At 39.0% G+C, this 14,997-nt stretch overlaps 1 protein-coding gene across 1 annotated transcript in view; it reads left to right on the top strand.

The window, feature by feature from the left end:
• The window catches only part of PKHD1 (PKHD1 ciliary IPT domain containing fibrocystin/polyductin), a 455,019-nt gene that overhangs the window by 238,678 nt on the left and 201,344 nt on the right, over nt 1-14,997 (top strand). The window contains exons 50-51 of the mRNA XM_063096948.1: nt 6,774-6,839; nt 12,641-12,769. Coding sequence (XP_062953018.1) covers nt 6,774-6,839; nt 12,641-12,769 — 195 coding nt within the window. The remainder of the gene's footprint in view (nt 1-6,773; nt 6,840-12,640; nt 12,770-14,997) is intronic.

Below are 14,997 nucleotides of genomic sequence, written 5' to 3'. Positions count from 1 at the left end.
CCACTAGCCCCCTTCCAGGCCTTCCGCACGTCCGCACGCATGCTCGTGTGTCAGCACTTAGGCAGCTGGGTCCCCCAAAGCATCAGGCAGAGCGTGTAATCACTGACTCTCCACTCACAATGGCCACTTGTAGGGGGTGGCCAGGAGGAGGTCTTGGTCACAATAGGAACACAATTATTGCAGCTGCTAGGGAGGGCTATGCTTCTTCCTGTAGAAATATAATAGGACTTGTCCAAAACAGGAGGAGAAGGTTGGAGAGAGGAGGTGGGGGCTGAGAGGGGTGGAGAAAACAATCTTGAGTTGATTATTCATATTCTGACTCTTGGAAGCCCAGTGCAGAGCCAGTGGGGTTCCAGCAGCTGCTCGGACACAGTGCTCTTATAATAATTGTACATTCTGTCAGGGGTCAACTTACTTTTGACCCCGTCCTTTTATATTGGTAAAAGGCTCTTTAGGGCAAACTGTTGGGTTGTGGTAGGGTGTATTAAACTCTGGCAGCCCCTTCCCCTGGCTTTATCCCCTACCCAGCCAGCAGCCGGTGATAAATTCATATCAGATGCGGCGCCATTCACAGTGGCCCTCCCGAGTTCACAGCCCGCCCCCGCAGTCGCGCGGAGGTGCAGCCGAGCGGGACATTGTGCTGGCGGCAGCTGAGGAGGTCCGCCTGCGAGGCTCCGAGGCCCCGCTGCACCTCCGCCTTCTGATCCGACGGGGAGAAAGGCGTGTCTCGGCAGGCTGGCCGACGCGTGTGTGCACATGGCCCCCTCCCCACGTTCAAGGCAGGCTGCTTGGCGAGGAGCCCGGGCTGTGGTCCGTGAGGGCAAGAGGGCTGTGGACAGAAAGACAGATGGATTTTATTGTGCGTGCCAGGTTGCCTTGAAGAACTCAAGTCCCATCACGCAGATGGATCAGAAAGCTGCTGTTAACTTGGGATAGCCTGCAAATCAAGAATGCTTTCCTGAATTTGAGTCTAGGCTCAGGATCATGGCAAACCACTTAGGTTTCCTTTTCTCAAAGCTGCGAGGGTATCAGGACGAAGCAGGCTGCTGTCTAGACTCTTCTGTTCTTCAGCTGGTCGAGAAGACTCTATGCAACTCCTTGAGAGGATTCCACTGGCTTCTCAGAGCTCCTGGGGAGGATTTTGCAGGCAGAGAGGAATCATCTTCTGCGTCTCTGCAGCCATTCCCCTGCTGAGACCCTCTAAGGCAATCTAGAGCATTCTAGTTAATAAATTAATTTACATTCTTACAGAAAACTCATTCCCCAAGAATCCCCCAAGGATTTTTACTAGTAACGTAGAAGACTGACTTGAGGGAAATGCACTAACTGGCAAAAATATTGATAACGGAACAGGAGCTGGGGATAAGAAAAGGGATTTTGCCTCTTGGTTAGGAGCAACTTCTCTAAAAGGAAAAAAGGAAGGGAGGGAGAAAATGAAAGAGAGAAGAAAGGAAGGAAGGAAGGCAGGAAGGCAGGCAGGAAAATAAACTTAGAAGTCAGAATCAAATATACTTTTTAGGAATGATTCAGGTTAAAGAGCTAATTCTTAGCCATGCTGAGTGGCTAGACTTAATTCACACAGGTCATAGGTGATGCGACCAGTATTCAAACATAGCTTTTCTGACTCTAGGTTCAGTGCTTTTTCTAGTGTACTACTTTTTTTCTTTCTGACTCTAAACTTCTACTACTTACCTTTGTAAACCAGTCCTTCTTTCTGATTATAAGAAAAACCTCAACTTATTTGTAAACACTGTGCATCCTAAACTTTAGATATTTGAGTACCATTTCATAATTTTATCACATTCTTATGCCTCCTGTAATATTATTTACTTAATATTTTTCTAAAATCATTTCCTACACTGTCTTATATTTAAAACCTGACCTCTTCTCAAGCAGTATCTATAATCATGGGTTTAATGGGCTAGTTGTTTTTTCTAAAATACAAAAAATGATAGCCACTAAAATAAAACTTGTTATGCCACTAAAATCATCACTGCACATTTTATATTTTGGGAATATAATATGTTCTGCAAATTTTTGGTATAATTGATGAAAAGTAAGAATTGTGACAAGGGTCTTTCCATCTGGGTTTCTTTCTTCACTTGCTAAGAACACCTGCTCTTGAGAACAAACCACATTTTTAAGAGTAGAGTATGGGAGAAGTTGTATAATTCCTTAAATTAGTGTTTCATACACTTGCTTTATGGGCAAACAGCTGGAATGCTTGTTCCCAGGTCCCTCCCTGGAGGTTCTGGTTCTGTAGCTTTGCAGCAGGGCCTAGGAAATCACACACACCTCCACGCTAGGGTGGTAAACATCGCTCTGAGTCAGAATAACAATTGTTATTCTCTGAGTTAATTAAGAAGGTTTAATTGAGCTAACTCTCAGGACTGTGGTTAATGCAGACATGTCTGTTGGTGTCTTGTTTCTTTATCAAGTTCTTTGATTCTTACATTTAAAACAAATTACATCCTTCCATGAATGAATGTGTTAGGGATAATAGAAGACTCAAAGGTGATCATGACATTTTCATATATTTTCATATATATCCTGTGTTATGAGGACCAAGGTGACTTGCAAGGGTGTCTCTGTGAGGCTGGAATAAGACAGGAGTGTGGTCCTGTGAATCAAGGTTTAGCTGCATAGGGACCAGTTGACAAGCAAGATTGTTTACAGCTAAGTCGAAAAGGTCAACTTTGGGGGAGTGAAGGTCTAGTTTGCTGAACGGGACGGGAGAAAGAGAGCAGGAATATGTAAGTGTTTGAGGCAGATTGAGGAGAAGAAGTGGAGGTAGCAGACAGGTCAAGCTAAGGTGAAAATAGAGAAAGACAAAATCTACCAGCTAGCTCAGGAAGTTGGACTCTGGACAGAGCAGACAGAGACAGAAAGAGAAGCCATGAGTTAGATGTGTAGGATGAAATTTGCAGACACCAATTGTAGTTGCTGTTTTATGTTCTCTCATTGTGTAGGTAGTGGCTGACTCGTGCTAGATAAATGTGGACTGAATGAGAGGTTCTAATACTCATATGTGCATAAACTGAGGTGTCAAAGTGAGAATGGGCATATGAATGGAAGAGTGAATAGGAAAGGAGTCTATGGTCTGCTAAGATGCCCTGTGTTTTTTTCTTTTTAAATAGATAGTTACTTATTTCTCCGTCCAAAATTTTGAGAGACCTAGACCTGCATGGAGAGAGTGTTCATTAATTTTTATCTTTCTAGTACCCTAGTGAGGACAAAATTTACCATGTACAACACATTATCATGGTAGGCACTAGTATCACATCTAGTTGAGTGTCTTTCTTTCCTCTTAACAGGAGCCATCTTCTTAGCACATTTCTCTCTTCCTCCTGGATGTCTGTGTTTATAGCAAGCTTAGATCATGTAGCACTCATCAGAGTAACATGGCAATAATTGACCCAAAGCCTTTTTTTCTTTTTACAGTCTGGGAAGGATCAACTACAATGGAGCTCCATTTATAAACAAGGAAAATTAACCATGCTCATATTACAAATACAAAATCAGAAATCATAAGCACTGAGAAAACATATGTACAATATCACAGCTTGTGTAAGGCTTTTAAACTCTTCCCAAGTCAATACCTTAATTCTTAAATGATTTTCATCCCTCTTTGTATTTATTCCAATTGGAAGTGACACTTCACATTTACAGTCTTTTATAGAGTCAAAACACTCGGCAAACTAGCAGATCTGGTTAAGTTGCTTACAGTTTTGTAATACTACAGCTCATCCTGATTAGGTGCAGCTGTAAAAAGAGTAAGAAGAGTGAAAGCATATTTCCTGAGCTTTGCTAACTGGCGCCTAGAATAATGAGTGTGCCATAATGACAGTATTGATGATAGCTAACATTTATTGTTCATTATGTGCCAGACACCGTGCTAAGCATGCTCCATGGATTATCCCATCTTTTCTTCCCAATATCCCTATGAGGTAGGTGGTATGATTATTCCCATTTTCAGATGAGGTGAGTGAGGTTCAGAAAGGGTGAATAACTTGCCAGTTACCCATGTCTAGGAACTGGGGAGAGCCAGGATTCAAATCCAAGCAGTTGGGCTCTAGCACACACCTTCTTCCCATCACTCTCATGACCTTGAATTGGTGTTTGGGAAGAAATAGCTCTCTGACTCGTACTCAAGTGCTCAGAGCCAGTCCCCAGGGGCACACGGAGAGGTGGTAGTATAAGAATTCAAACTCTTCTAATTTTTCTACTTTTGGTAACTTTTCTCTCTCTCCTCTGATACTGAGACTATTTCTCTTCTCTGAACGACATTCACACACTCAACTTTAATAAAGTGAGCAATAGATAGTCAATATACTTTTTATCTTTCCGGTATCTGTTTTGGGAAGAGTTTTCTCTGGAGATGGGGACCATTTGTGCAAGTGTAGAGACTGAGGAAAATCAGTGGCCACTCAGCCAGGAGCCTTCGGTGCAGTGTAATGAAAAGAGCCACAGGCAGGACAGAATGCTGAGCCAGGAAGCCTTGGTTTACCAAGAACAGTGCCTGGGTAAGGGATTAAGTGAATAAAAGGACAAGTGGAACAGCCTCTAATGGGAGTCAGATATGTCAAGGGTTAGTCTCTTTGGTCTTTGGGATCTTCATCACAGTGATTAACTACAATGCATGAACACTTACAGTGTATTTTTTCACTCAGGGGGTTTTGGATACAATGATTGTTTTCCCTCTACTTCAAATTTCCCCATATATCTAGTAGGAAAAAATAATGTTTTCATTCTTCCCTCCTCCCCAACCATTCCTCTTACAGGTATAAATTACATTTATTTTAGGTCAAATGAATCATTGTAAAATGACTGGCGTGGCTTTGAAAAAGACTCTTGGTGTGTAATGTTATTACTTTCCTTACCTCAGTGACTCTGTCTCAAGGAAGAGGGCACAGATGTGCTGAAATCTACATGGCATGGAGACCATTAAACAAGAATGATTTTTATAACGTCTTTAAATAGATTGGTTTCCCTTTCCAAATGTTTCCCAGAATTTTTTCTTATTTACTTTTCGAGTTTGATTCTATGATGATATTTAATCCCTTTGTCTTGTAGAAGGGCATTCTATGGTTATAGCCTCTGGCATGTTTTCCAATGCCATCTTGTCCACAATTTCTTTTCCTTTTTTTTTTTTCCAGTGAAGCCTAATTTTTAAAAATTATTTTGCCTTATGTCTCCTTGAAGGAGGTTATTTCCTGCCTCTAGGAGAGTGGGTAGAATGTGGTTAAATTGTTCATTAAGTCCTAGATACCCAGACTGGAGCACAGTAAACTCAGGATTTCTAAGTTGCTCCATGAAAATAAGGTTTCTACATTTCCATCCATATCTAGCATCATAAGCTACATGAGAAAAGTCACTCCCTCATAAACTTGGAGACAAAATTCTTGATGCAATCCTAAATTAACAGTTGATGCTCAATAAATATTTATGAAATTGAGAACAAGTTTGGAATAAATATCACAGTATGGATTTAGAAATGGTTTTCAACCGTAGAGAATGCACAGATCAACGTGAACAGAAGTGGATACGTTAAATCTTATAGAAAAAAAATGAGATGCTTGACTGGTGGCTTTATTGTCTATTATTATTTAAGTTAGAAAGGTGGGTGAAATAAGCAATAGGATAAAGGAACAATTTAAGCGAAGGGGTGATAAAAGCAGAACATGTCAAAAGCATGGCGCCATTGTGCCTGGTTTCAAGATATGACAGTGTAAGGAGAAAGCCACAGACTCATGCTTTTATAACTGAAAAAATTTTAAAATGAGAAAAATCACCAAAATAAGAATAGATTAATTTGAGAGGTCTAATCATTGATCTCTTTGGGGATTATTTTCTTTGTAATGTTCTGAAGCTTTGTTCTTTTCCATCTGTGATAAAGGAAAGGGTTTAGGGTCCCAGGGAAACCAAAATGATGAGCGTGAGTTTGGCCAAGACCCTGAGGCTGCAACTTTCAGCAGCATCGGACCTGCTGGTGGTGGGAGGTGCTGACTCACGTGGCAAATGATAAGGCAGAAAGGTAATTAACCAATAAGAGACAAGGTGTGACCGAAAAATGGAGTTTGCGCACCTGATTACTAATTAATCAGGCATGAGAGCACCTTGTAGATGCATTCACTATTTAATTATAGCAGCCTCTCTTGGCAAAGGAGCATATGTTCCCAGCTTAATCTACTGGTTTATACTGACATCAAATTGTCGTTATCAGAAAGAATCAGGCCTTTTGATTATTTCCACTAATTTATTGAACACTTAAAATTAATGAACCCCAGGCCTTTCAAATGTGCTCAGTTGGTTTGGAAGATGGGAGGAGAAGGAGGGGGAAGCCTTCATTAAAAGGACAATTTGTTTGGATAAAGGTAAAACAAATACATTTCATGGGTGATCTGAACTCTATTGGTGAAAAATGCATGAATTATAAAACCTTAGCCTAGAAAGTGATGGAGAGGAAATAGGATATGAGGTATTCCCTGCTGGACACCATTGGCCTCCAAAAACCGTATGAAAGATTTTTTTTTCTAATTATTTATGTGCCAATTCTCTTGGAGACCTCTCTGCAATGAAGTTTGATCAAAGCAATCAAAATCAAATGTTGGAAATCAATTGTTAGATCAATTAATAAGGACTTTATTTTTTCTATTTTGAAAAATTAGGTTGGAGAGAATTGGCATAAAGCAATTTTTCTCACATGCGAATATCTTTAGTATTAAGACGATCTTTGCATCCCATCCAAGTTGTGATTTTTTTTTTGTATTCAGTTTCAGGTAAAGGCCAAGTTCAAGTTATTCTCCAGGTGAAGGAAGGTGTGCCCCCAACTATTTCAGGTGAGAGAAATTCTACTTAACGCAGTAAGTAGAAGTGCCTAGTGCAGCAGAATGTCCTCCGGTGTTTCTACAAATTTCTCATCATGTTGTTTATAAATAGGCAGGCATCAGTCCTAATGCTTTTATGCCTGGCAACTGTCTATTGTGTCACCCTCTAACTAAAATATGTCTGCATGTCAAAGGAAGATATAAGGGTGCATTTATTTTTCAAAACAGTGGAAAGTAAGAATTGAAAAATGTAAATAAGCACATTTCATAAATTATGGGCCATATGTGCACACAGGACTCCAGATCTGCAGATGGGCCATTAGGCTCTCCCCCTAAATGTAAAGAAAAATTCAGGGTATCTCTAAACTTTAATTGTTCCTGGTAATTTCAGGAAATAAGGGTAAACAAACCCTCTCCAAAAATCAGATGGTTCTGTAAAATTTTTCTAACACAAAAAAGCCAAATTCTCAAAGAGTAAATGTCTTACAAGCACTTTCTAGTGTCTTTCATTGTTTGTTTTTGTTTATAGTGAGTCAATTTAACTATACATTTGCAGGAGGGATGAATCTTTTCAAAGGCTAAGCTTTCCTTTGATTTTCTGTGGCATTTGTATGTTATGTCAGAGCAGTGCCCATGTTGATCAGAAAATGGTCTAATTCCTCCAATTAAATTAATAAATAAGTGAGGTAAAGGTACTGGACTAAAACTACAAATGAGAAGTACTGATGGTTGCTACTCCATGTTTACTGGACTATGAAGAATGTGATTCAAGATTGTTTTCATAAGTTTCTGAGTTGCCATAGCACATTGTTCTTTATGTCTCCTGTCCTTAAATCTCTCTTTTCTTTTAGTTGGCTCGAAATGCCTTGTTTATTAAGTGCCTGTCATGCCACACATGGAGGGATAGAATGATGAATGAGATGGAATGGTCTTTGACTTCATGGAGTTTTATGGTCTTTTGGAGATGTCAATAAAATGACTAACTAAATAATGAATCAATAAATTTTCTTTAAAATGGCTGTTACCAGAGAAAAGTACTCTAAAATTCTCTCCTTCTGAAAGTCCTGTGTTCAAATTCCCCATGAAGAGAGTTGGTTGGGTCAGTCCCTATTGTGTAAAGGACATACCTATTGGGGGAGTTCTCATGCCACACCCCTCAGTAGATTCTGGGTCATCTATGGGTGGCCATTCCTGTAGTCAGGGTGGCATGTCACTCAGCACTTATTATAAAGATTTCCTTATTAAGGACTTGTTGGAAGTACAGAGTGGGTGTCCAGCATTCAGAACATTTCAAAAGGGGTCATTTTAACTGGAAAATTCTTCACTTGGCTTATCAATTACAACATGCTGAGTAAATAGAAAGCTGATGCTTCATACAGGTATAGAATTTTAACAAGGAAGTACCATCCTATTTAATTGCCCCATTTTACAAATGGGGACGTGAAAGCCTAGAGATTAAACAGTTTACTTAAGTCATATTGGTAGTCAGTAGTTGGGTCTAGATAAAAACTCAAGTGTCCCAACTTAGTCTGGTGTTCTTTCTGCTATGCCACATAGCGTCTGATGTGTTTAAATTACCTTTTTGGGCATTTGTTAATATATGTGTGTTAGATCAAAATCTATAGCCAATTTTCTTTCCTTACATAGTCTAGGACAGAAAACTATTCCCAAACACAAAGAATTACAAAATTAGTACATCATCATTCACCAGGAAGAAATTTAAAGTAATATGGTTCCCAGACATTGCCTCATTCCCATGGTGTGAGGTATATGTACTAATGCCAGAATTTAAGTATAAAAGAGTATTTTGTTTAATGCAGAGCTCTGTGGAAAACAGTAAAATTATAGCATTACCAAATTTTTTTTTGCCAAAAACAAGAATGAAATGATTAATGGAGTTCTATCTATATGTTAATCCATTCAAAGATTCAAAACGAGTATGGAACACAGAATGAAATATTTTGGTATTCTGCTGCAGAGAGTCTCTCAGTTCACTCAATTAATTGAGGGCCTATTCTGTGTAGAAGATTGTGCTGGTTATCGTGGGACATTGTGGACAGCAAACTTCAGAGGCAGCAGAAACAAGGGTGCATATGGGCCAATGTCAGGGAGAGGCAGTGTGGTATAAATTGCTGTATGGGTGCTTAGGGGGTTCAAGGTAAGGATTTATGCTAATTTGGGTCAAGAAGGTATCCAGGTTTCTGAAGACCCCAATGCAGGTCTTTCATGCTCCTCTAACATTATGGCTTTATTGCTTTGTTGTTTTCTTCTCAGTGTCCACAATGCTTTATAAATGATGGGGAAGGGGCAATGAGTGAAGCAATTCCTTCTTCACCGGGGGAAGATAAAAATGTTCCTAAAGAGCCTGCACTTCAACCATGTTGTCTTTTTAGCAGGGCTAATTGCAAATATCGTCCACAGTCATGTGAGAACATTCAGATCATCAGGTTTTCTCTTTCTAACTTTGTCAACCCTTCTCCCATAGACCAAGTTCATGTCCTTTCCTTTGGTCTCTGAGAACCAGGCCCTTTCAGCATCTTTCAGACTTTATCCTATCTGCAAACAATTCCTCGTCTTGTGTCAATTTCCTCGTCTTCTTTCTTTACCAGTTCTTTCTGTTCAGTGCCTCTGGATACTGAATCCTCCTTTAGCTGATGTCTCTCCTACAAACTTTAAAAAAGACTAGCCTTTTGATGAAGAAAAAATAAGAAAGCTGGAGACCACCTTAAATTTTAGCTGCTGTTTAGTGACAGATTTGTTCAGGGAAGGAGTTTGAGGTCCTGACCAAAATTCATGGACTCCAGTATCAAAATAAGTCTCATTTATCTAGAGATAAGGAAGACAGATCAAAGGCTGAGGGTCTCAAATCTTAGAGCTGTGCATTCCTCAATGAGCTTTTTGGATGATCTGACCCAAAGTCTTTCCTTCCTCACCTCCAGTGCATTCCTCAATCTACTTTAATTTGGTTTCCACCTCGGCCACTCCACTGGGACCTCTTTCACCTTGACCACCCATGCTCTGATTGCCAAATTCAACAGTCACTTCTAATTCCCTCTCTTGCCAGAACTCTGCTGTTAACAAGATACATCTGTCCTCTGGAATGCTCTATTCCTCAGGTTTATAAGACATTTTTCTTTCCTGATTCTCCCTGTATTCCCTGACTACTTCTTCTTTAACTCCTGTAGGCTTCTTTTTCGCTCCCCAATTTTCAATGTCCATAATAGTTATATACAAGCCTGATATTAACTTTATCAGGATCTAGTAACTCTGGAAGGAGACTTAAACATTTCCTTCTCCCATAGATGTTCTTATGTTAAGGCAAGATGGCATAGAATGATAGAATTTGTGCATAGTAACATTCTTTTGTTAGAATAGCTACCTGAAGTTCTTGATTGTTCAATTAAAGACAGCGTTAGCCCTCCTATAAACAAAAGTGAAGGTGACAAAAGTGAAGAGTGTTTCCACCATCTGTGATATAAAGTAACGAAAGGTTTTTGAAGCTTGGCATGGGGTTTTAAAGAACCTAGTCATTGACTATTTGAAATATCACTGGACCATGAAAAATGATACATTGTATAATGTTGAATATACGAATTATCCTGATTTGAGCATCACATATTGCACACAAGTATTGATATTCAACTCTGTACCACGCAGATATGTATAATCACTGGAAATGAGGCATCAGAAACATCCTATCTGACCTTTGTGGTGCTAGTTAGTGGCCACCCCCAACAAATGCCCCTACCCTATCCCAACCTGAATATTTACGGTATAACATTGGGAAGAAGGCAAACTAGAACACTTAGAAAGGTATTATAGTGTTGGTTGTCTAGAACATATTTATAATCCCTCCTGAGTGAGGCTTATTCTAAGATGTCTTATTCCCATTGTGTGTGGTATGTTTTGTGTTAATGAAATTGCCTACAATTTCTACTTGACCACAATCTATATACTTTTAAGTTTTTCTGGGGCTCTAATTAGACTAATATACTGGGGAATTGGGTTCTGGCAAAACAAACAAACAAACAAACAAACAAACAAACAAACAAACAAACCCTGAGTGTTCTCCATGGTTCTGATATCAGAGTCATTTTCTCTTTTCACCTTATAATCCTCTGGAGCTATTTCAATCAACCTCAGAGTTTCAGATACGGTTGTATCTAGGTGGATAATGCCAAAATCCGTCTCTCCAGCTCAGAGCTCTCTCCATTTTTCAGATTCACATTCAACTACTGCTTGCTATATATCTCCACCCAGAGACTCCAAAGCTACTCCAAATGCTGTATGGCCCAAACTGAATTCATCCACTTTTATCTTTACGGGCTGGAAAGCCTTGGCCCTCCATCTTTGTTACACTTCACACTCTGGCCTCTGATTACTTCCCCAGCTTCATCACCTGCCTCCTTTTAGCTCTGTGGTTCAGAAACACTAAACTAATTACAGTTCCTCCAGTAGGTCTCCCACTTCTTGCCTTTGCTTATGTTCAGCCCTCTGTTTGCAGCACAACCCCCCTTGCCATATCTCACCACAACCTCCCCTTTATTTGTATAACTTCTGAGCCTTTAAAATGCAGCTCAGATACTGCCTCCTGCAGGAAGCTTCTCCCAGCAACTTCTCACTTCCTCCCTTGGTCAGGTACCATTAACGAAAACTACCCTCAATGCCTGTGCATGTTTTTATCCTCCCAGTATTTACCAATGTGACACTATTACCTCCTTGGGCAAAGTTGGCATTTTATTCTTTTTTGTGTCTCTGCCATTTTAGGGCAGTTCTAATAGAGCAGGTGCTCATTATTTTTGCTTGCAAGTGATGAGATCCCCTCCCCCCATCAAAAGAGGAGGCTTTTTCATCTTACCCTTCTGAAACAATCTCTCTACCCTTCCAACTCTGTACCAGTGACCACATCCCAGAAAAGAACAAGTGGATACAGTTCAGCACAGTGTTGTGCATGATGTGATCCTTGACAATTCTCATTGGAAATGAGTAGATTTACATTTCAATTCTCTGATGGGGATGCTAGTGGAATGGTTGAAAAGAGAATGTCATTTGATCATTAGAGGTTAGTTGGAACATATGATCTGTGTGTAAATTACTGACCTGAGAAGTGTCAAGATTTTTACCCTGCCTTAAATACGTGTTAAGAGCTGTGAGAAGATTATATCCTTTGACTCAGTTATTCCATTGAGGAATCTATTTTAAGATAATCAGAATTATTAAGTGGAAAGAACCTAAATGCCAGACATTAGAGATTAGGTAAATTATGGATTTTTCATATGATGGAATATCATGTAGCCACTAAAATTATGTTTATAAGGAGTTTTAATGACATTAGAAAGTGCATAGGAAAAATGGCTAAGCTGAAACAAAATAAGAAGTGGATGCAAAAGAAAGAACTGGATATATTATTTCCATTATGTAGAAATGCTGAGAAATTTTGGAAGGAAACAAAAGGTTGATAACAATTATCAGTAGATGGTGAGGTTATGAGCAATTATTCTTTTTCTTTTCTTCTTTATTAGCATTTTCAAAATATTCCCTGATAGGCATATATGATATTTATAATAAGGCAAAACACAAATGTTTTAATAACATGAGGGGATTATATGTTTTTCAAAAGTGGAGGGACTCTGAGGGTTGACTACTTACTTTCTAGTTGATCAGTATATTTTATAAAGTTCATAAAATATTAAAAGGCAGCTACTTTGGGGGGTGAAAATACCAGCGCATCATAAAATAAGGATAGAATTTGGAAGTTATCATAATGAATCATATTTTTATAGTTACCTTTGCTATTCTCTGTTGTTTTCTAGCCTCTACCTTTGCACCTGAATCAGCTTTAAAATGGTCCCTCCCTGAAACATGGCAAGGCATTGAAGAAGGCTGGGGAGGACACAACCATACCGTTCCAGGCCCTGGGGATGACGTCCTGATTTTACCCAGTGAGTAAAGCAACTCATGATATTTACCAAAGAACCAGGCCAAATCTTACTGGAGAATTATGTGTTATTTCTACTGTACAACACAGTAAAGAGTATGAAAATAAATAGGCACTTATGTTTACAACCCTCTTTGTTGGGATTAATGTAGAAGAGGAATTTTATAGTCTAGTTAAATCTAGAAAAACAGCCCAGTCTATCTTCATTATAGGTGGAGTAAGTTATCATCGTGGTAAAGGAGTTAGAATAATACACTAACTGGATAATTTTCTTCCTGCGTCAGTGAAAGGATTTACAGCTTCTAATATCTTTAAGTTTGAAAGACACAGAGGGTATGTAGGAGAACAATTCCCAAATGCTCCTTATCTTTGCCTTTATAAGTTTTTGCATAAGGAACTGAAGAAAAATGACAAGCTCATCTGTTGCCATAATTTTTAAAATTTCTGGGGAAGAAATAGATTAATAAAATAGAAAAACATCTACTTATGTATCTGTCTATCTAATCTAACCATCCATTTATCTACACCTATCTCCCAGTACCCACACATAGAAGAAAGATGATTCCTCAGCTATACAGAAACACACACCCATTCTTCTTCCTTAAAAGAGAGTTCTTAAAAGTCCCAGAAAATCTCCCTAGCCTGAGAAGAAAATGTTTTTCATAGAACAATTATATTTCTCCCAAAAGACCTTATTCCATTTATGGTTTAATTTGAACCTCTTAAGGTAATAGTGAATAAAAGAAGATCTGTAATGGAAGAAGAATGTTTGGCCATCAGTGAAGTAAAAATCATGAAAATGTCAATCATTTACTGACAACTAACAACGTGTCAGGAACGATTCTCTATGTACTAAATAATTAAATCCTCACATTAATCTTACAAAGTAAATAATATTATCCCCATTTTTACAGGCAAAGAAACAGAGACCCAGGGCAGTTAAGTAATTTCTTCAGGGTCACACAGCTTGCTATTGGGCACAGTTAGGATTTGAACCCCAGCTGTCCTTATTCTTAACCAAGAAAGCATATTCCTTTTCTAAAAAGACTAAGAGCAAAATAAAAGAGAATAGTTGTGCTGTTTTCTTTATTTACTATGGCAAAATAAAGGCAGAATAAAACAAAACATACTGGCTGCCTTCTGGGCATTGGTGGTGTGTCTGTATAACTGTGCATGGGAGAGGTGAGGGCAGGAGGGACTGGGCTGAGCAATACAAACTTGAATTATTATCATCCAGCTTCCCCATCATCCACCTCTCTTCAATGGAGGATGAAACTTTTTGAATAAACAAGCTCATGAGTCATTCCTGTTCGGAAAGGAAAAATCTGTTCTGTCTCAGCCATCTCTTTGATGAATCTAGCCAGCGGATTCGCCCTGGGCTATGGTTTTTCCCACTAAGCAAGCTGTTTCCCCCACCCCGTGCAGGAAGCGAGAGACACTTTTGAAGGTTGCCAAGGTTTTAGTATTCTTTTGGGATTTTATGCCAAGTGTGGAGCAGTCTTAGCCATCTTGCTTGGCACTGCACATGACTGTAACCACTGTGTGCCCTGGCTCCCAGGAACCCCGGGCGTTCTCCGTCATCCTTCATGCCTTTGTTCATGGGCAGCTCATAACATGGGCTTGAAATCTCCATGAATTTACTTTAAACAGCACAAATCTATGCTTTGGGGAAAAAGGCAGGGGACGTAGGCATTGGATATATAAGATACCTTTGAATCAGGCCTTCGGTGTTATTGTGAGAATCCAAGAAGTTAACATTTTATTTTATTTATTATTATTATTTTTATTATTATTTTAAATATAAAAGCAGAATTTACTAATTAAGTAAAGGAGAGGTTAGACATAGGCTTATTGAGAAAACAAACTGATGATCTTATATAGGATTTTTGAGAAGAATTTTGGGGAGGTCGTATTGTTACAGTGTGCAAGTGAGTTAAAGTTAGCCTTAGAAACCCATTCAGTGGAATAGACTCTACTTTGGACTAGCTGACTTTCAAACAATGCCCCAGATGTTAATGATTATTTATTTACTTATCTATTTATTTATTTTATTGAATCAAAATTGATTATACATATTTTGGGGTTCAACATTGAGATACGTTGATCAAATCAATGTTACTAGCATATATATTGTTACAAATCGTAATTATTCTTTATTCCCCTTGTCCAATCTCTCCCCATCCCTCTCTCCCCCCCCCCATTACCCTAGATTTCTTCTCTCCTTCTGAAAGA

Source organism: Cynocephalus volans, chromosome 5, assembly GCF_027409185.1.
Source record: "Cynocephalus volans isolate mCynVol1 chromosome 5, mCynVol1.pri, whole genome shotgun sequence".
Classification (NCBI taxonomy): Eukaryota; Metazoa; Chordata; class Mammalia; order Dermoptera; family Cynocephalidae; genus Cynocephalus; species Cynocephalus volans.
This window is presented reverse-complemented; position numbering and strand designations above follow the sequence as displayed.